The sequence below is a fragment of the Polyodon spathula genome, chromosome 20 (genome assembly GCF_017654505.1).
Source record: "Polyodon spathula isolate WHYD16114869_AA chromosome 20, ASM1765450v1, whole genome shotgun sequence".
NCBI classification, from domain to species: Eukaryota; Metazoa; Chordata; class Actinopteri; order Acipenseriformes; family Polyodontidae; genus Polyodon; species Polyodon spathula.
The window spans coordinates 3,994,219-4,016,361 of NC_054553.1; the positions used below are offsets into that span (position 1 = coordinate 3,994,219).

Below are 22,143 nucleotides of genomic sequence, written 5' to 3' on the forward strand. Positions count from 1 at the left end.
TAAAGAGCGGATGGCAGTCCTAACCCTGAGCATGCTGCTTATCTGTAAAAGAAAACAGTTCACTCCTCTGAGGATTACACACCTCCAAATGCCCAACTGTTGCTCAGTGCAGGAGACTGCAAAAGTGCCAGTCAGCAGAGCCCAGAATACAAATTCCCTCAGACACCATAGCAACCAACACCTATACACTGTGCCTTATACAGTATGCCGCCCACCTCCAGCCTGCCTATGCTGTCTACATTCTGATTATGGTGCATTTATATAGACAGTATATATCATAGAGAGCTGACACAGGCATGCTTAGTTGAGCTACAGCCCCCACCTATACCCCCCCCCCCCCTCCACTACAGGAAAGCCTATCGATCTTACCCCACAGAGCTCAGCACTCAGAGCTCGGCTCAGCACTTTTCCACGTGCGGGGAAATTGGGATTATTAAACCATTTGAGGAGCCTGTCTCCTATCTGGCAGCAGGGGCTGAGACTTGCAGACTGCTCTGTTTCCCCATGCTGGGACTATTCCCTCTAGCCCTAAAGACCTAAACTATAACAAATCCTCGAGGGCTAGTTCCAGTCCAGATCCTGCATGGTTTTAAGTACAGTGCGCACTGCTTGTCTGTCTGCAGTAGAGACTGTAAATGCACGGCAGCACTGTACAGTATTACAGGAAGGTCCTTCTCCATTATTCAGGGAGTCTTTTTTATAATGCTGGCTGAACAGAAAACATCTGAAGCAGGCTTTTATACTCCACGCACTGCAGAGGAAACAGATGAGCTCAAAGCAGAGCTAGCCTTTTATACTTCAACCACAACATGTAATATGAAGAGGCTTTTATACTTTAAAAAAAGCATTAACCAGCATTAGGAAGCAGCAGCAGCTAATTAACAGCATTTGTACAAGTAGCTTTTAAAGCAACTCCCCCCCCCCCGCCCCACAATGATCCAGCCGTGCAGCTATCAGGAGTTAAACAAAGGGGGGGGGGCACAGAGGTGACAAGCGAAGAGGTTTGCTAGATATCACTTTGCAACAAAAGCTCCCCTGAAAGACAGCTCCAATTCATTACCTGGTCCGTAATGAACTAAAAGCGCTTCTCCTGAACAGTTTCATGATGATGAAATTGAAAAGCACAGTGAGCTGTAGATCAAATGCTACAGGCATGGGCTGCAGGCTGAGAGGCTTCCAGCTTTTGCACGAGTTCGAGTGTGTGGGTGGCTTTGGGGGTCTCATTATAACCAGTATTTCAACTTGCATCTAGTCCTGGATTTCAGGACACAGTTTCGCACAGAGCAATTTCACAAAGCAGTTTCAAGAGGCTTTGAGGCTGTTTCACAAACTATATGCTTGGTTACCGCCCACTCACTCAGCTTAGCCAGTGGCAAAACAAGCTGATGCAGATACATTACTGTAGATGTGCCGGCTCAGAAAGGATTTCACAATTCTTCTGGTGGTTACCTCTGACATAGGTTAAAAAGTAAGTGGATTATAATGTCATTTGAATTATTTAGGGCAGAAAAATGATCTATCATTTTAGGGCTGTGATATTAAGATCTGCCATGGTTTAGATTATTAAAATAGACGCCAAAGTCTGATGGATAACTTAGTAGTCCAAAATTCTTTTGGCTCCCCATAGCTTTCAAACTTCAGGAGAGGTGAGATGGGGACTGGAACACATTTGGCAATCTGATCATACCTGACTCGAGACAGAGAAACTGATTGATTGTGTGCCAATCCTCTGCCCACCTTCTGCTTATTGGCTATGAGTCACCACACAAATTGTGCTGGACACAACAATCACTCCTGACAGTAAAGATCAGAATACAAACTGAATAATAATAATAATAATAATAATAATAATAATAATAATAATAATAATAATAATAATAATAATAATAATAATAATAATAATAGTATGCTTGGAATAACAAGACACCAAACTAAAATGTGCACAGTGAAGCAGGCTGTCTGGAAGAGAAAACAATCAGTAGCAGCTTTGTTAGCAGGATCTGCATTATGAACGGTGTTGCCACCTGATTCAAGTTACATAATTAGAAACCTTAAAAACAGAAGATGGGATTGCCTCTTGTGTACCAAGCACTGCCTGGGCATGAGAACACGCATGAGAACGGCTCGTGAAAAAAGGTGTACACGTTACAGTTTTGCTAAAGGAGAATCCCCCCATAGTGGAGTTTGTAGTCATGTCTTTTATGCACAGATGTGCCTATTTGGCCAGTAGGGGCCATTCATTCCACAGTCATTTCTTGACAGTAAATTATTGAGGCAGCTATAAATACTCTCCAGGGACCTAATGCAGGGACTCCTCTGCTCCAGAGTGCAAACAGCGATAATCAGCACTGCATGTGCTCCGCGACTGTCGGGCGAGATGAATGTCCTCACAATGAACTGCTTCATCATTTTACCTTTTTGGAAAACTATTAAAGCTGCAGAGCAGTTCTGATGTAAATAATGTTACAGTGCTTTTTAATAAGCCTCCTGGGAGAGGAATTCTGCAGGTGAGGATGAAACTTCACTCAACTGCTGTTTTAAGTACAGCTGTGTGTGCATCCACTGTGGGACATAGCATAGCTATTACATTAACTTTCAAGCGGGTAGCTGGAACACCGGCAGATAAAAAAATAAGTCTGAAACAGGTTTACCTAAGCTGTCAAAATAGGATATGAACTGTCTAATATGGGCAGTCCACTAAGGGGCACAGCTAAAATATTGCCTTCCTCACTAAAGCGGATAACGGGAACTCCAAATTCCATTACACAGTTTTCTGCACCCGCCATACAAGTGATAAAGCACAGTAAAGATAAATGAGGGCTGAAGAGACTGAGGGCAGACAGAGAGAGAGAGAGAGAGAGAGAGAGATCTGGATCACTAAAAGAATACTTAAGAAGCGTCACCAATTAAAAAGCTCAAACAAGATGTGTTCCGCTCTGACAGCCACTCCATGAGATAGTAATAAGTTCCAGTGGAATACACTGCAAGCCACACGCTACTATGCATCGCTAGCCCACTGCTTCAAGCTAATTGGTATCTACTATAGGAATCTAGGCTCATAGAACACTGAGAGCAACAATGTAGTGTGGGCTGCTGTAAAGAACTGAACTTCAGTTGCAGTGCAATTCCTGCCACCTAAACAAATCTCCTTTGTTTCCTGTCTCCGGGGTTGCCAGGCAGCAGTTAGCCCAATAAGAAGTCATGTTAGGTTGCCATGGTGGAGTGCAGCCTCACCAGCTTAATGGAACTGTGATGTTATGAATTTATAAATGATATGGAACTGTAATATTTTTGGTTTGTGAGAACTAACTAGATGGGAATGGAAGGCGGATGTATTGTATTTCATAGTGTGAGGTGATGAAATGTGTTCTGAGTCCCGTAGATTTACTCACCGCAGATCGCCTGGTGTTTTGGGGGATTGTCAAAAACACACAGAACTTCAGATATCAAAAAGCAGGGTTTTAGGAAGCTTTTCATTTGCAGAAATGCTATTTCACTTCTTGCAAGACTCTTTTAAAAGAATAATCATCTCAGATGAGTGCCAGTGTCAGTGCTGTAGGGCTGACCTGTGTTTCTCTAATGAACTTATTAGACCAGCACAGTAAAAGCACACTTTGCACTGACACAAACTCAACGAGCACATTGCATTTGACCCTAAAAGCTACAGCTCACTTAAAATCAGGTATTCTGGCCTGCCAATCTGCAAGTGCTGGATTGTGAACATAACGAAATAGCAAAATGAAGCAGGAAGAGACACATCTGAGGGAAAAGAGATCTGAGGGAAAAGAGTGCTTTAATATGCAACCATCCAATCATTGACTGGGGCTGCCACCTCTGAGGTACAAAACAAAAACACCAGCACCTCTGAACGGATGGGGGGTTATACAGTTTAAACTCTCTTTAGAAATCATATCATTATCCAATGAGAAACATTGGTAATAATGCTACTATAGTACTGACAATCAATTCATATTGTGAGTCTATTGCAGGACTACTGTATGCTGATGAATCTAACTTGTGCTCAATTTAGTGTCCCGAGAAGGCATATTGAATTCCTGGGACGCCTTCCTCAAAACCGGGAAACAGGAAAAACAGGGACAGGTGGCAAGCCTATCGTTGACCCTTTTGGCAATGGGCAAAACGATCTCTACTGAGGTATGCACATCACTATTCTCAAAATTAAAGATAATAGAAATATTAATTACCACCACCAGCAGCTCCGTTTCGTGTCTGAATAAGAAACCATAGCCTCTCTTCTACCCAAATAACTAGATACAGTCTTATAGTTTTATAGAAAGGATACCAATATAATAAAATGTACTTGCATATTAATATCGGTTGTCTATTTGTTTGAATGCACCAGTATGCAGCCAACTTTGAAAATGGCTTGTTCTGTCTCAGTGCGCTCCCCAGTGTGGCTAAGATGAAATAAATGAAAAACTCGATCCTTCTGGAAAGAAAACTCTGGGAGGAAAGTTCACAGTGAGCTGTGCTCACACCGGCTGGAAAGTGCTGAGTCACTGCTTCCGCTGCAAAGGCTCCAGTCGTTCTGTAGCTTAGCAACCGCGGACCTTTGTTTGTTTTTACACTTTTCAGTAGGTGATTGCCCTTATTTTCTCCACAATCTGAAACGGCCAAATTCAATTTCACCTCACAAACGTAACCAAAGTGCCAGGAGAACTGGAGACATCCTGCATCATTCCTGCTGTCCAGCCAGTCGATTTCATTCACCCGGCGAACCTAAAGCTGAGGGAACATGAAGAGTGACTTGAAACCTAGTTCCAGGAGGCAACTTTGCTGTATCAAACCCCAAGCCTCCCCTGGTCTGCAGAAAGCCTCCAGAAAGCAAGTTCCAAGACACACAGTGGCTTTGTGTTCCTTCAACTTAAAGCAGTTGGAGCCTGCTAACAAGACGCAGCTAAGTACTTAATTTGGTTCTTTCAATCCCCTAGTCCCGGCTCAGGCATGTCAAGACAAGTTCAAGTCTAAGCCCACGAGCAGAGAGAACAGCACCTGCTCTTCCCCATTTCATTATTAGCCAATCAATGTGCACAGTTGCTGACTGACCCAAATGGGAACACTTCTTGCTTAAAATGTTCAGGCTTAAAGCAGAAGATCAATCCTGTTTAATGAATTGGAATGTCTAGTTTCTAATTAAGTAAATTTTGTAGGCAGGCAGAGAGAAAGAAAATGCACGCGTGCCCACATTCTATTAATCATGCTTTTAAAGAGGGGATGTCAGCACTGTTGCACATCAAGCACAAAGGCCAGTGACGTGAGAGTATCCTGAAAGCGACCGGATTCGTTTACATAAAATCCAAGGTGAGTCTTTACTAGAGGTGCAACCTACCGATTTCCTAATCAGATATCAGCCAGGCTATAATCAACAAAAATAAAGCGAGAGCAAACAGATGTGTAGTCTTCACAAAGCACGACCGAAAACATGCTTATGCATATTAATAGTCATAGTTATCTAATATATGCATTGCATTTCGTAGGGCGGCTGGCATCACAGCATTCACCTTGAGACACAAACACCTGTGTTGATTAATTATATAAACTGGTTACTCCGAGCAGTATAGACTATCAAACAGGACATTAGAGAGAGAAGCACTGCAGTGTGGTGCTCAGTCATCTCGTGGAGAGGTCTTGTGCTGCATTCTTCAAGCAGGTCAATACTCACTGATCAAGTATTCGGACAGCCTCATACAGCTCCGTGCTAGAATAATACAATGACTCACAGAAACAAGCCTGGGAGTTACAATGCTACAACAGAAAACAATAAAAAATAAAAATACCTGACACACTTTAGTTTAAGGATCCCTTAATCTGAAAACATCTATAAATGTATTATTCAATGCAAAAGAATAAATAACTGACAGTTTGAGTTTGTTATAAAGACTGAGAGAATTCGCTCTGATGTAGAAACCAGCATGACAGACAAAGCCAGGAGCACAGTGTATGTGGTGTTATTTGATCACAAAGACACTGCAGTTGATTTGATCATGCTATACACCACCCTGAGAAGCCCCATCAGGAATTTACTTAAGTTTTGACAGCATTTGCATTTGGCTTACAGCACTAAAAGGACCCAAAACGTATTAGATTTTTGGCAATGTTCTAAACTTCATTATTAAACATACTGAATAAATCAAGCAACTATAAATTGAGGGAACGCTAGTGATTCATGTTGACTGGTGATGTGGACAGTACTCTGGTCTGTGCAGAACCACAGAAAGAGCTCAGAGTGAGAGCATTGATCATTGGAAAATCTGAAACCATCTAAAGGACAGAAAGGATCAGAAGCACTGCTAATGAGATGTTTGGTTCCTCTTTCTTCCTGTACACAACTGATTTGCACATACAGCAATACTGGGGGGAGGGATGGATTTGTTTGATTGAATTGGGTATTACAAAAGCATTTCTGTGGAAGCATTTCTAGTTTTAAAAAAGTGAAAAGACGCTCCATTTTGAGACGTTCGTCAATAATTCAAGACGTCATTGCTGTCCAGCCCTGCACTAAAGCATTGATTGAAGCTCTCTTTTGTTGTTGCTGCAAAGTCAGATCAGAAGGAAGGGAGACAAAATCAATAGTAGAGCTCTTGTTTCTATCTCATAAAATATCCATTCAGTTCAAGAGGGAATAAAGTGGGTTCCAGCCTTACCATGTTAGCAATTGGACTGTCACGCTACTGCCAGATACCCTAACTAGCTGAGTAAACCCTGTATGGATTTTTATTTTTCTTTCCAGCATATATTATTAGTATGAGCATATTTACAATTTGGTAATTGCAGAATACAGCATATGCATTAGTTGTGACTACACAAATTCCAATCAAATATAACAGATTTAAGTTTTAAGTATAAGCTTACTCTTATAAATACAGTAAATCTAAATACAGTAATTTGATTACTTAGACCAGTGGTACTCATTTGTGGCTCTTTCCATCCATTCCAGTCCAGGATCTTGTTCCAGCCATGTCCTTAAGTGATTCAACTGAGCAGCCCAGAGCCTTACTCCAGCTACGTCTTTAAATGGCTTAATTGAACCTGGTTGATGAGGAGTTGGAAGAAAGTTCTGGTTTGGAATGGACTGGAGGAGCCACAAATGAGCAGCACTGAGATAGACAATGAAAAATCAGGACAGGGAGGAGCTTAGTTTTGAGATGCACAGAACTTGCTTTGTATGAACTAGGTGATAATTAACAGGAACTATGCAGTGGTAAGCTAGGCCAATACAACATGTTTAATATCTTACCAAAATAAGGGATTCATTTATAAATAAAATTGTACCGGTTCATAATTAGGTAACAGGGACAGCATTTTTGTTTCTAGACCTAATGCACTGACCTTGATTTGTAGCAGCTTCCATATTTGCTTCCAGTTCTCATCTGCTTGTTGGTTTCACGCCTTATCGTTTGGTGTCTGTAGCTGCATGACAACCTTTGCTTTGCCATGTTTTAATACAATCTTCTACTCTGATGAACAGGAATGACAGGTTTTTTGGTTTGTGAAAAAAAACTAGTCTTCAGTCATAGAATTGCATCCTAAAATATACTGTGACAAAATACTTTTGTTATTCAATTAATAGGACAGAAAAGTGTTTACTGTACACACTAGTTCTTTTTTGCAACTATATATAAAATTCTCGCCTGTCAGACAAAAAGGTACTGATCTGGGATCCGGTGCGATCCGACACAGATTAACCCCTGCTGGTAATGCACAAAAAACCAACACAGATATAGTAAAAGATGACACATAAGAATGTAGGAAGCAACACACTTTTTAAAAGTATATCTTAATATAAATATTTTATTAAGTGCATTTTTTTTGTGTGTGTATACAACAAATAATAAACAACTGGATGGTACCTGCAGAAAGCCTGCCTGTACATAGTGTTTTATCCTTGGACAGATTGAATACATGATCCAACAAGGTTTTAAGACACATATCCTTATGTCATGCAACCCTATTCCATTAGCTCCAGCTTTCTCCCATGCAACAGACATGTTCACCTAAAAAAAAATTCTAAATCAGGAACAAGATCACCCTGTAGCACGTATGCAGAAGAAGAATTGTGAGTTCACTGTTACAAATGGTATGTTCCTTTTTTGTTTTATTAGAAAATTCAGTCACCACGATTAATTATTTCTATACAAAAAAAGATAGTGACCTGGACAGGGGATCTCATCATACATACAGTAACGGTGACCAATGATCAGCCAATGAGAACACTACAGACTGGGGCTGATGACCACTGGATCGCTTACAGACTAGAGACTGGCCCACTAGAGTAAAACAAAATGATGAGAATAATTAGAATTGAGACCTGGTTTGTTTTGATCTTTTCTTTATTTTCCTTCAAATCACACACACAAACACTTGTTTAACCCAACCCCCCCCCCCCAGCCCGAATGTGAATTGAATTGTAAGAGACCTTCAATACCTGCGCCCCGCCGCTCGCACAACCCACAGACGTGAACAAACCCATCCTGTTAGTAGAACAGCGGGGATGAACAGAAAACAAACCTCTGAGCTACAAATCAACAAGCCACGTGTTTGACCCCCTTTTCAAATCAGCTGACTGTTTCCTTTTTTCCCCAATTTTTAGAGACAATTCCCTTGTTTTCCTTTTTGGCTGGACAGTAACTCTTGCCAGAAGGACCTGGACTTTAACACTGGTTAGTTTCGCTTGGCTCCCGTAAAAAAAAAGCACAGACAACAGACACTATAGCCGGGCACTTCTCCTCTATAACCGGATGGTGCATAGAAGCTTTCTCTGGCTGCCTAGATGTCTTGAGAGAGATGTATATTCTAGATACATCGGGACCTAATAGTCCAAGGGAAATGAAACCCCAGAACAGCTAAATGGTTGGTAACAAGAATATGACTTATGCTCTTAAGTTCAGTTTCTGGTTTTGTTTAATTTTCTTTTGATTAGTATTTTGTCCTGAACCGCAGATGGTTAGGAGAGAGAGAGAGAGAAGGAGAGAGAGATAGAGAGAAGTCTACGTGAAGTCAACAGCATCCAGAGGTAAGATTACCAGACACGCAAGGCTCTGCCCCGGCAAGGGGGGGAGACGGGGGGGTCCTGGCTACGTCGACTCGTTCTGGCTCACCGCTTTGCCCCCGTTCAACACTGCCGACGCACTTCTGCTCTTGGTGGGAGTGCCGCTGCCTGAGCGAGAGAACTCCGTGAGATCGTGGAGCGAAGGCTCTCTGTACATGGCGACTGCAAAACAGAAGAGGAACAAGGAGGTCGTCAGCCAACACAGGAATAAACCAGCGGAGATACTGAAACCAAGCGGATCACATTGAAACCAAGAGGATCACATTGAAACCAAACGGATCACATTGAAACCAAACGGATTACATTGAAACCAACAGGATCACATTGAAACCAAGAGGATCATGCCTTCAAATGGACCTTCAGTTAAGTTAAATATCTGGAAAACAAAACTGTAAAGAGGTTTAAATACAATGTAATGTATGTTTTGACTAAATGCATTGAAATCCAAGATTATTTAAAAAGCAGGTTTTCATGAACTGCTTAGTAAATATGCATGTACTTACACAATTACACAATTATAGTTACAATGTACTTAATGTGCTATTTGTTTGCATGATATAAACCTCATCCTAACCCTTTTCTAATAAAATTGTGTACTTGTGTAATAACATTGTAATTATGTGTACGTGCACATGTATTTAAGTAACCACTATGTAAATACACAGTAATTAGAGACACTTAATGTAATTACTCTAATTACTCCATATCAACAAGAACTATTTTTTTTCGCTCCAGACCAATGCTTTTTAATTGCCAAAGCAAAGAGCCTGCTGGAAATCCTTTGCTTATTTCACACGCTGCACTTTTCCACTGCTGCTCTCGTCGCCCCCCTGTCTCTTTGAATGCTCCGATGGGAGAGTTGAAGGTATTTCTCTCGGGAGGGGCCCACAAACCGTGCTTATAGGATACAGCTGGCTGGATCACTCTCCTTTTCACTTTCAGTGAAGTGCACTTTCAACTGCATGACTGAAACGAGTATCTCCTACAGAAACGTAGAACTAAGCCCAGCATTGTTAATTCACAAACAGAAAGCAATCACCCGCATGTACCACTGCAGGCTCTACTGCTACAGTGCAGCTGGTTTACTGTGAATATAAATAGGCTGACGGGGGACACATGGTAATGATCCGAAGTGTACCAGCCACTGGTTTTACACAGAGATCTTAGAATCTTGCTTGGCAGCCGTACATTTTTTTATGATTTATTGCATCTGTAAAGCTGAAGAGGCCAGCGGATGCCAGAATAAACAGCAAATAAGAATTCTCCCAGTATTGTATCAATCTAAAAGGTTCTAAACTTCGACATCCCTTCTTGGGAAATCATTAATCACCATGTGATTGGTCAAAAGGAGGCCAATGAATCCCTTATTGGATTGAAATAATATTTGTGTAGCCCACTGACTGAGTTCCCTTCCTTTACACTGGAGCTCTGGAATCCAGTGAAGATCATTAGCACGTCAGAGTGGACATGTGGCGCAGAGTCAGGCAGAACCCTGCAGTACATTGAGTTTGCAATCAAGAAACAGAGTCGCCCGGTCCAATCAGCAAAGCAGAAAGGGACCTGAAGGGTTAGACTGAGGTAGCGAGCTATAACATGACAGTTACTGCTCATGACGCTGGGAAAGCTGTTTCACTTTCTGTCTGAAAGAGGATTGAAACACTTGTTACATTCACAGAGATTCATTTAAAAATGGTCGCATTGAATTTGTTAGATCTTACCTTAGGCTTCCATTTGCTGCACCAGTCTCAAAATGAAATGACCAAGATTGTCGGCTTCGCACAGCCAAGACATGTAGCATTTTACATTATAGGGCATTAATAGCAGTGTAATTCCATTGCAATAACTGGGTAACAGACAACCACTATTGCAACTACTGTGCAATTCATAGAAATTGTGAACAGCATTGTTACCTGATGTAATTACATGGTAACACCAAGGCATAGTTCCATGTAATTACACCCTCATCCACATGCAGTTACCAAGCAAGAACACTGGTCATTACCCAGTTATTACAATGGAATGATATGGCTGTGCCCAGTAATGTGAGGGTTCTGCCAGATTGTTTATTTCTGTTTACTAGAAAGTATGAAATTATAACTCTTACCTTTTGCACTGTGACCTTTTGCAGTATGCCTATCAGCCTACATCTTCCAGCTCTCACTGGGTGCTATTGTCAATGGATTGGCTTGTGCCAGCATTTCAGTAACAATACCAAGCGCAACGGATTAATAACCGAACCAAAGCAAAATTGACCTCTCCCTGGAATGAGTGCATCAATACGATGCATGACTCTCAGCTCTGCAACACGTCTTCATGGTATTTGAACAGCAATATCCTGAATCCGGTTGCAATCCTTTCCTGTTGCAATGAGAATCTCATTCCGAGTGGTCGACACACAAGCATACCTTTCAAGGGTTTGGGAAGGAAGTGGGCAGCTGGCTTGTTTTTCTTCACGTGATTCCCCTTCATGATCTCGCCCTCTTTGTTAAGACCCAGGTACCAGCCCCTGCCTGACTGCTGCTGCCTGTATATCATCGAGGAATATGTCACGTAGTAGTTCTCAAACACAGACTCTTTAAACTTGCATTCCGGCGTGAAGTGTTCCTGAAAGAGATAGAGAGGCAGACAGTGAGAGACGCAGAGAGGCAGACTGGCTGCTCCTCCTCGGAGCTCGCACAAAGACGTGTCTGTCACAGCTTGGCACCTCACAGCAGTGGCACAGCAAGCGAGAAGACTGAGGAGCGTTCTGTGTTTTTAAGGGTGTTTGAAAACATAAAAATATCACGGCCGAAAAGCTTATCAAAGGCGCATGTACGCAGTGAATGCATTTTTAAACTAGCAATTTACTCAGTCATGTTTGTGATTTCCCATTGTGACAGGGCAGAGGCTGCTTGCCTGAAATATAACATACTCTCTCTATGCTTTGCTACTCCTAGCTATGCACATATCATGGTACACAACAGGAATCAGAGAAACCTCTTCCTCTTTCACATTTTTGTTTTTACTTAGCAAGTTCAAAGTGTCCACTCACATAGGACTCTATTCAACTGCTCTAAATGGAGAGGACTCTGCATACCATTAAATATTAAAAATGAGCTCCACTGCTATTTTAGATACTTCAATATAAAAATACACCAAAGAGTGTGTTTTAAATGTTCAGCTTTTCTTAACATATTTTGATAAAGGTTGTTTCTTGTGGGTTTTTCTTTGCACAACCCTATTAAAATACTAATCAGTGCTGTCTTGCATTGTTATGAAGATATGCCTTACAGAAGTGTATCACATTTTAAGGTTACTTTGCACGACAATAGAAACAAGCACAAACTTCTGCAGAACATTTGCAAGGTGCACGCTGAAAGCTCTCTCCGATCTTGCAAGAGGTCCCTGGAGACAACAGTGCGAGCTCTGAGCTGACAGCTGGAATCTGATGAAGCCACTACATGAGTGAAACACATGGTTTCCCGTGCTGACTAGTTCACATTCTGATAAGACCTCTTCCTGCTTTCTCCCTAGTGATTCTGCACTGATGTAGCACCTACTGATGTTCTTGTCTTTTTATAGAAATGCTTCAATACCCTGCACATTAATATAATCTTCCTTTCTTTGACTTTTACTTGGGAAACCTATATTTATCTAATAAGCGTTGATTAAATCTATCTTCGTACAGAACCAGCGATTCCTCAAGCAAAGCAAGAGAACTGCTCAGTGATTCATTCTGGCGCTCGGTTTCACTATAGGATTTCATCTGCGCACTTACTTTTCCTATTTTGTTAAGCCTGTTTTTCTCCTTCAATTAGCTCCACGGGTCCATGCAGACACTGATTTATTAAAAAGGCTAACAACGTGCTTGTGGGGTAATCTTGTGAAATAATACGAGCAGCTGTACGCTCCCTCCATTGTCTCGAGCACCGATGCATTTGAAACAGCTCGATGACTTTTAACCACATCTGCCTGCATGGGAAAGATCAATACAGTCATACCTTGGATTAATCCTCTTAGATACTGGCCCCAGCTGCAGTTAGACACTTCATTATTCTGGTTTTATAATTGGTTTAACTGTGAAGCAGGACATGTATTTCTTACAAATCCAAGCATGCTTTCACAAAGAAGGAGGATTAGGCAGGGCAGCGCTTTCTGAAGCACAATATGAGACCAAATTTATGACTCCAAATCGAAGAGAAATCCCCTCTTGCCACTAACAACACGCCTGTGTCACTCAACCACTACAGCCATATGAAAGTACACACTGTACACAAAATATTCATTACAAATATATTACCCCTGTTCCATGAAGAGGTCCCCAAAATAACAGGCAAATACATTGCCCGCCTATACGAAACAGACTAGTCGGTCCTAAAAACATGTCGATATTCCAATTCTTTTGCTATGTATACGAATCATTGTGTCACTGGGACCTATTCACAATGCGTTCATGATCCTTTATGAATAAAACACAATTTGATATTCATGAAGCCGTTCTGGACTGCTGTTGGATAAAAGAAGGCTTGACTTGTACTCACAAAAAGAATATCTATGAGCCTAGTATTCATAAAAAAGACTTCAGAGCAGGATGTTTGGGGACTAGTCTTAAACCTATACAGCACTGTACATGACTTTACATATGCATTCCCCAGCAGTGCATTTTCTGCGAGATACAGATTAAAATGTCAAAACCCAACAAACAAACAAACAAACAAACAAAAGCAAGAGAAAGAAAAATGAGTTTACACTACTGCTGTTTCTACTCTCTCACTGTGTCTGGACACAGCAAATGGGCTTCCCCGAGCGAATCACCAGCTCCTATCAATCTCTTTGAAAGCAGAGAGACTTTGCCTCAGGGGATTGGCGAGGGTTTGGATGTGAAGATAGGCTTTAAACCTGCTATTGCCAGGTTCCAATAACTTCTCTAGTATTCCCATCATCATCACTGATAACATTCATCTGAAATGCTCTGATTATCTATTACATGACCTTCTGCACTGTCAGTTCTGCCCCTCAGGGTGAAGGATTCAGGTATAACGCTGCTTTGTGTGCATTGCCTTTGCTCTGTAGCGCTACTCAATCAAACCTCCAGCTATGGCAGGATGCCATTTTAAACTTCTAACTGATTGAATGTCACAAAGTTAAAGGGTAAAAACAGAGGGGGGGGGCAGTATTTGAGTCTATCCCTTTAAATGGGATCATTGTTTAATAACACAGGAGATTTAAATAGCTTCCTTATAATCCTTCAGAAAGTGTTCCCTTCCTGTTTCTGATAGAAAAAAGCAACCAGTCTACAAATGTACATTTTTAATAAAAAAAAGGAAAAGGTATAGCTGACTCATAAATACTGCAGTACTTTAGAACCAACTGAGGGCCAGTGACACTGTCAGGATGAAAGCGATATACTATATGGCATTCCAGTCAATAAAAGTCAGGAGGGGAGGGAAAACACGGCTCCACTTTTATTTTACTGACAACTTCAGTTCAGGAGCAAGTTGGGGGGGAAAAACAAAAGTATGCTGGTCAAGACTGCTTTTAGCCCATAGCTCTTCTCTAAAGCTGTCGTTCACCTGGAAGAGACAGGCTAACAGAGGTAACCCTACTGAAGACCTGCCTGCTATACAGATCACCTGTAACACTCAATCAAGGTGTGAAAACATGAAGAAAACGAGTAAGCGAAAAATAAAACTGCAGGCTACAACAAATGTGGCCGCAAAATTTAACTATTATTTTTCAAGCCAATTATGAATCACAGAACCATAGAATCATAGACTGCATTTGCAAACTCTGTAAAATCTCTTTTATTGATGTAATCAGAGGTTTAAAACAACATGACAGTTTATTTTTAGTGGAGAACCTCCAGGAAAGAAACTCCACACACACACAGTCTCCTGCTTAATGCCTTGTGTATAAAGACCTCTTGTCTGTTCTGTAATGAAAAAAACTGTATTAAGGCTCTAAACTAAAGGAATGATCAATTGAAAGCACACATTATACTCTAGCATAGGCTTAAAGCACACAGGTGTACCTTTATAATAAAGTATAAATATATAATAAAACTAATGGCCACTTATGAACAAAGGAAGGATTCTTGCAGTTGCATGATGGGTAACTGCAGTATTGCTACTAAATATTGAAATACTTAATTAAATCCAGCAACTTTTGCACTGAGACGAAGTTCCTTGCAGAGGTCGAAAACTAAGAGGAGATCTTTAATCGAGTTAAAGAACAGCATTTTGCAATAAAGACAGCATAGAGAATAGCTAAAGAGAGTTACCATCAACAATATATTAAAAGCACTATAGGGTACACAAGAAAGGCTGCAGTCAAGTCTTCAATAATGGGAGTTTCCTTACTATGTTTTCGTTATATTTTATACACACTGCATAATGCCGAGGCAAATTACAAAGGCTACTCACCTGTCATCTTCCAGATAGTGAACATTAAAAAAATAGTAAAATAAAACTGCTACTGATCTGCATTGAAAATATACATATTAATAAAATCTGTTACAATCAAGGGTTACTGTAGGTACTGGGTTGCAGACCTATGCATGCAGTGGCCCTGAGCCAGCCCTAGGCCAGCACAATTTTAATGGGTGTCCTTGGGAAACAAAGAGGACCTGACACAGCTACAGAGTCCAGCACCTAGATGCATGTTGTGTTTATTCAAGATATATATTGGCTGCAGTGTTTTAGCTTCCGGCCTCATCCGCTACCATGTAAGACATTGAGCTCAGCTGTATTCTGTAGATGCATTACTTCATATCTCTGGCTAAAGCAATCTTGATTCCGTTTTTTTCCTACTTTCGAGTAAGTAACATTGCTCTGCTCTCAATCGAGTTGCATGTGAAGCATATCATTTTATTACAGGGTGGAACAAAAGTCAGACATCACTGTTAATATTGCTTGCCTCTATTTTATTGTGTGAAATAAACACAGATGAAGACGACAGACCAGCACTGCAGAACTGGCTCCTCTGTAGGCACCTGCATGACTAATCTTGACTCAAACTCACTTGCTTGGTATTTTTCTGCTCATTAGTTTCTCTAAGGGCCTCAGCTCCCCTGATGTCTTTCTCCAGGTTTAGTGCAGTAGCCTGGTTATTCATCTCCGACTTTAGCTGCACAAAGCTCACTGTTCCCTCATTGTTATTTCTGGAGAACTAACATGCCTTTAGCCACGCTGTGTGTTCTGGGTGTGCGTGCAGCGAGGTTGCTGAGATTCACCGTGACAGCGCACTCCATCAACGAACTCCTTCAAGGGCTCCTGTTTCTCCAGATTCGTCACTAGAGCCACACACCTTGGCTCTGGAGCGAGAGGGGAAGAGAGACCGCCCCGCACCCCAGAGGAGAGGCACCAGCTCGCTTTATTCTGGTCAGGAGGAGACTTACCTTGTCATGCTGTCACTCGCTTTCTGCTACTGAACGAAACTGGAAAAAGATAACGAACAACTAGGGAGCTGCTTTGTATCTGCATGCTATTAACAAGGATACATGAGACAGTTCAGAACAACCAATGCCATTGGGTTCTCAACCATGGCTGGAGATTTCACACAGAAGCAAGAAATGTGTTCCCTCGTATCCAAAACAAGGAAGACTAGGACTTGCTTGCCCTAAACGTCAGGGGATTTCCAGAATGCAGCAATGGGTCAAAGTGTCCGTTTTAGGAACGTTGAAAAACATGCAACGACTCCTTGTAAAATGAGGACCGGGCTGCAACGCAGTGCCTCAGAGACGCTGACCCACGTCCTGATACAGTGTGTCTCTGCTGATGACATCGGAATTAAAATCTCCTTAAAAACAACACACTTTCAGGCTGTTTAAAATGTGCCTGCCTACACAGAACCAGCAGGGGAGGGGTGGCTGGCTAATGACTTGGAAAATAGCATAAAGTGCTACAATAAAGTAAAGCAACAACATGGAATACCCCCGCAGGCCCTGGCATCCCTCACCCTGTCTCTGCATTGGGAGTCTCTCTGAGTCTCGCTGCTGAATTCACTTTCCTGAACAGCTCGCTATACAGAGATCTTACACAAGACACTTCTATTACTCTTCTACAAGTTTACCACTGTATTTTTGCAGTTTTACCATGATTTCCCCATAGTAGGGCGATTGTGAGCGTTTCACAGCCGCCTCTCGGAAAGGTCTGGGAGTCTGAAACAAGACGATAGTGATAGCCGAACCCTGCTTCAGAGAGAGCAGAGGCGATTCTGCTTCAAATACAGTTCCAGAAAAACAGGACGCATGCAAGGAAATCCAGACAACAGCTAGTCAGGGAACAGACATCGCTGCACACTTTAACAATCAAGAAACACATCTCACAATCCAGCCGGAAAGTGGAACAGACTACCTACTGCAGCTGACAAAACCACAGTTTATTCAGCTCAACACATTTCATACTGTGGGGATTTCTCTTAATTATCTTTTAGTACTTTCACTGCTTAGCCTGTGGTTCTGCCAGAAAAGGTCACACCGTGAATCGCCCAGCTGCACTCTGCTTTTAATGAGATCTGTTGCCACAGAAAGAGCTATGCAACACTTTACCAAAACCTGCTGTTCAGCTGCTGCTGCTGTTATTATTATTATTATTATTATTATTATTATTATTATTATTATTATTATTATTATCATCATTATTATTATTATTATTAATAATACATTACTACTAATAATAAAACTATTCTACTAATAATAATAATTGTCACACTTTCATGCACAAACTGTTTTTAAAATAGCTGGAAAAAGTAGTTTTGGACACATAATAAATATATTTTTCATTGAAAATGTTTTCCATTTTTTTCATTTGCATCTTCCATGTGTCCCCATATACAGAGACTTTTTTTTGTTTTAATTATCCACCCCATATGAGGTTGGCATGTATGAAAGGGTCATTTAAACTGGAAATATTAATATGCAATTTAGTTCTGGTGTTGATTTCTCATTTGCTCAAATATTTTAATTACAATAGGTATTACAATAGAGTGACAAACAAAAGCCAGCCAGTAGATTGAGCGACAATATGCGTGCTGAGATTTCATATCATTCAGCTCTGTCTGCTGAGATTTCATATCATTCAGCTCTGTCTGCTGAGATTTCATATCATTCAGCTCTGTCTGCTGAGATTTCATATCATTCAGCTCTGTCTGCTGAGATTTCATATCATTCAGGTGCTGAGATTTCATATAATTCAGCTCTGTGCTGTTTTCCTGAAACTGGAAAACGTTTCTTGCTTTGAAGGTGTTTTTATTTTTTTACAATCAAGTGAGATCCAGAGACAGTGTGAGAGGCAGACAAACACACGCAACACAATACATGCACACATACACAACACCTATGAAAACGTGCGATTCACAATTCACACCTATACAGAATCAAAATGAGATCCTAAAACAGGTTATAGTTTCCTATCAAAATGAGTGAGGACCTCAGTTAGACTGGCAGTCCAATGCAATAATCATAACAATAATAATAATAATAATAAATATTATAAGTATAATAATAATAATACTAATATAATACTTTTGAAAATTGGAAAGTACGTATGTTATTTTAAAAAAATAGGTAAAAAAAAAAAAAAAATACAAATAAAAAATAACAACAATAACACAAGCCTGATCTAGCAACTATTTTCTTTTTTTATAAAACAATTTTTTATGATGATAATTATTTTTTGAACCCGTTGTGGAATGAGAATCACGGGGAGTCAGTCTTTCTCCTTTTCAAAAATAAGTGCTCAACTCCTTTACTTTATTGCTTTGTGAAACACGGTACTAAAAACTATTAGCCTTGAACAACAATATTATGGCCGCAACAGGAAAAATAAAGACTAAATTTAACATCAGAAAAGGGAAAGTATACAGTGGCCCTAAAACAAACAAGCTAACATTCTGGACACTGAACATTGCTATCCACAGGCATGTGTGTGTGTGTGTGTATATATACTGTGTTGTATTTTATATATATATATATATATATATATATATATATATATATATATATATATATATATATATATATATATATATATATATTTTTTTCTTTAGCATAGCACCCTTCATCTTTATTTATCTGTTGCACATGTTTCCTACAAGACAGGAGAGCTCAGAAGCAATACCAAAGTGAGTGGGCAATTTGCTTTTTTTTATCACCATAAATAAACATTATTCTCTCAGAAAGCAAGGTGTTTATGTGGCGGAGCTGATGTATAAAACTAATACATATTCACGGGCTGTGCGCTACTCCCCCAGGACTGAGAGGAAAGAAAACAAACAGTAAACAGCTTGCACTGATCTCAAGCTGCATTGGATACAATTATCCTGTACCATAGGATCCACATTTTCAGTGAAATCTGCCAGTTATGCATCCTATAAATAGGACAACATGTTCTATATGTCAGCAGAATAGAAGCCCAATCAAACCCACTATATACAGCATGATATACATTATTTACAATGCTGATGCACTACAATTCTGAAATATTTATTTAGACTGTGTGTGAATAAATAAATTCACGGCAATGGCAGCCACAACTTTCAATCGCAACATATGCTAAGAAAGATATGCCCCCTTTTGCATTCTGAACAAGCCTTAAAACAGCTTAAAGAAATATAAAAAATGATAAAAAATTTACTGTTTGCAGTACTATAATGCCAACACTATATCATAACTACAAACCTTCAGCTATCAAAGTTGCTGTTTGTTTTGCTACTTGGTAATTGAAAAGTCTTTCACTATAACATAAAACGACAATGACAAAAGACTTCTCACAGAAATGAATTTGTCTAACTGTTGGGAAGTTTGCATTAAGTACCATAGTATTGCAAGGCATCACGTTCCCAGACACATTCATTTTGTTCTGTCTAAAATCAGATGAAAGTCTCGGAAATTAACTGGGGTGTGTTTAAGGCCGTGCCACAGTTATTTAACCTTTTAAACGCAAGGAGATCTGTGGATACAGTAGGTGGACAGGAGGCCGCTACACTTACCAGCAGAATACTAAATGAGTTACAGCATTGAAGCTCACCAGTGTGGGCAAGTCCTCTCGCTCGTTCCCAGGACGACGAGCACCCTTCTGTAAAACCAGCTCCTGACATAAAGCGCCAGCTTCTCTCAGCTAAAGAACTGCTTCTTCAGACCAGCACTGGATTGTATGTGAAGCCTCATTAGCCCTGCTTTCTTTTTCAGTACCACGCACAGGTGTGTTTAATTAAGCTCGTGATAAAGCTCAAAGTGCTACGCAATGGGAGTGTTAATTTTAATCTGTAGTGTACTCCGCTTGCAGTTAGATATACTCTTGAGCATGTAATCTGAAAACAATGAGTGCTTTCCAATAGCCTTAGGTCTCTGGGACTGATATTCGTCAATAGGACTGAAAAGCAGGGCACCTGCAAAGATACGGCAGCTAAAAACAGCCTGTGGATTTAATCCTTAGACTGTCTGCATGACAACGATGTGGTTTCTACCCATACTCCAGTATTTACACATATTCAAGACATGCATAACAAAGCCTTGCTTGAGATATATTGAAATACGTTTGTGTCACTGGGTCCAACTGTAGTTCTTCTACTAAGTAATGTTTGCTGTAAAACACTCCCAAACCATAATGCACCTATAAATGTTTTATAAAGGATATATAAACTATATCTGTTTATTATTATTATTATTATTATTATTATTATTATTATTATTATTATTATTATTATTATTAGTAGTAGTAGTAGTAGTAGTAGTAGTATTGAATGTTATAACATTAAACAAATACAGTTATACAAAAATGTTTATAACATATTTATAACATGATATTTACACCAGTGTTGTGTCACTGAAATTGTATTTATTACATAGTGTTTAAAATGGTTGTTTGATTTCTAGGTGCTTTGTAACTGCATTCTTAAACAGAAGTGCAAGTGATGTTTTCACCTCCAAAGATTTGAGTATGTTTTCTTTTGTTTAATGAATAATAAATAATTAAATAAACAGACTGCTGTTAAGCAGATCAGCGATGGGCCTCGTTTCATTAATTAGTTTGTGTTTCACAGCACTGCAGTGATACATATGTTTCTTCATCACTGCTCCTATCTCTATGGAAACATCCAACTACAGTCTTTCTCCCTCTCTCTCTCCATCTCCTGCTCAAACTAACAATACCTCCAATTCACTTCCAGAGAGCAGAAAAAAACAAGAAGATACAGGAGAAAAAAACGATTACAATCTAATAGGAAGGAGTCAAAAAGCCACCCCTATGGCATTTCATTGTTTTACAGTAAATCATACGCTGCTGTTGCAGTGATTTGGCATTTAAGAGGAGGCAGCATGCATTCCAGATCCCTGCTACTCTACCCTCTTCCAAAGGCTTTGGCTACTGAAGCAATGTAATAGTGACCCCAGCCCCTGGGCAGCAACTTCACTTACCGATGTGTACAGGTAGCCTTCACTGTTCATGGCCAGGTAGAGCTTTGTCTGCACGCCCTGGATTGCCACCACTCGTAGACCCACGGGGATGAGGTTAAACAGGGCTGGGGAGGCAAACGAAATGACACTGCTCAGTACAGATTGAAGTTCATCGTTCTACTGACTTGACCAGATGCAGAATCTAAGGCTAAGTTTGGAGCTCTCTGCAAAACACATTGATACATAACTCTTAACTGCAAGCTGTGATGCTAGATAGAGCTACAATCTGAAGGGTCTTCTTTGCTATGCTAACTGGTATAAGCCAATCATAGCTGACTTCTATATACAGGGGGTCCATATGTCAGGCATCACAGGTATAACTCTGTAGAACATGAGAATAGTGGAGACCAAAAACAGTTCATCTGTTACAAGCCCTTTAAAAATACCCACCACTGCATCCACACCTTTAAGTGACTTCTATTTCAGAGCAATCTACCCCTCTTTATAATTCTGCAGCACTGTGCTTCTGTTTTACATTAATTATTTTTTGTCATGCAACTGCGTCAAGCTGCTGACAGAATGTTTCATCTCCACACACGCAGTTCAGACCTCTTGTTCAGGGGCGCTCCAGAGAGGCTGGCGCACAGCAGAGGTCTGTTCTGAACTGATTACATTCTGTGCTTTACAGATCAGAGCGTAC

General features: G+C 40.4%; 1 protein-coding gene across 7 annotated transcripts in view; it reads right to left on the minus strand.

Moving 5' to 3' along the window:
* Nucleotides 1-7,833: 7,833 nt before the first annotated feature.
* LOC121295653 (fibroblast growth factor 13) overlaps nt 7,834-22,143 on the minus strand; it is an 87,877-nt gene continuing 73,567 nt past the window's right edge. For all 7 annotated transcript variants that reach the window (XM_041220582.1, XM_041220581.1, XM_041220586.1 and 4 more), the window contains 3 exons: nt 21,465-21,568; nt 11,476-11,674; nt 7,834-9,232 (listed from right to left, as the gene is read on the minus strand). In XM_041220582.1, coding sequence (XP_041076516.1) covers nt 9,096-9,232; nt 11,476-11,674; nt 21,465-21,568 — 440 coding nt within the window. In that variant the 3' untranslated portion in view covers nt 7,834-9,095. The remainder of the gene's footprint in view (nt 9,233-11,475; nt 11,675-21,464; nt 21,569-22,143) is intronic.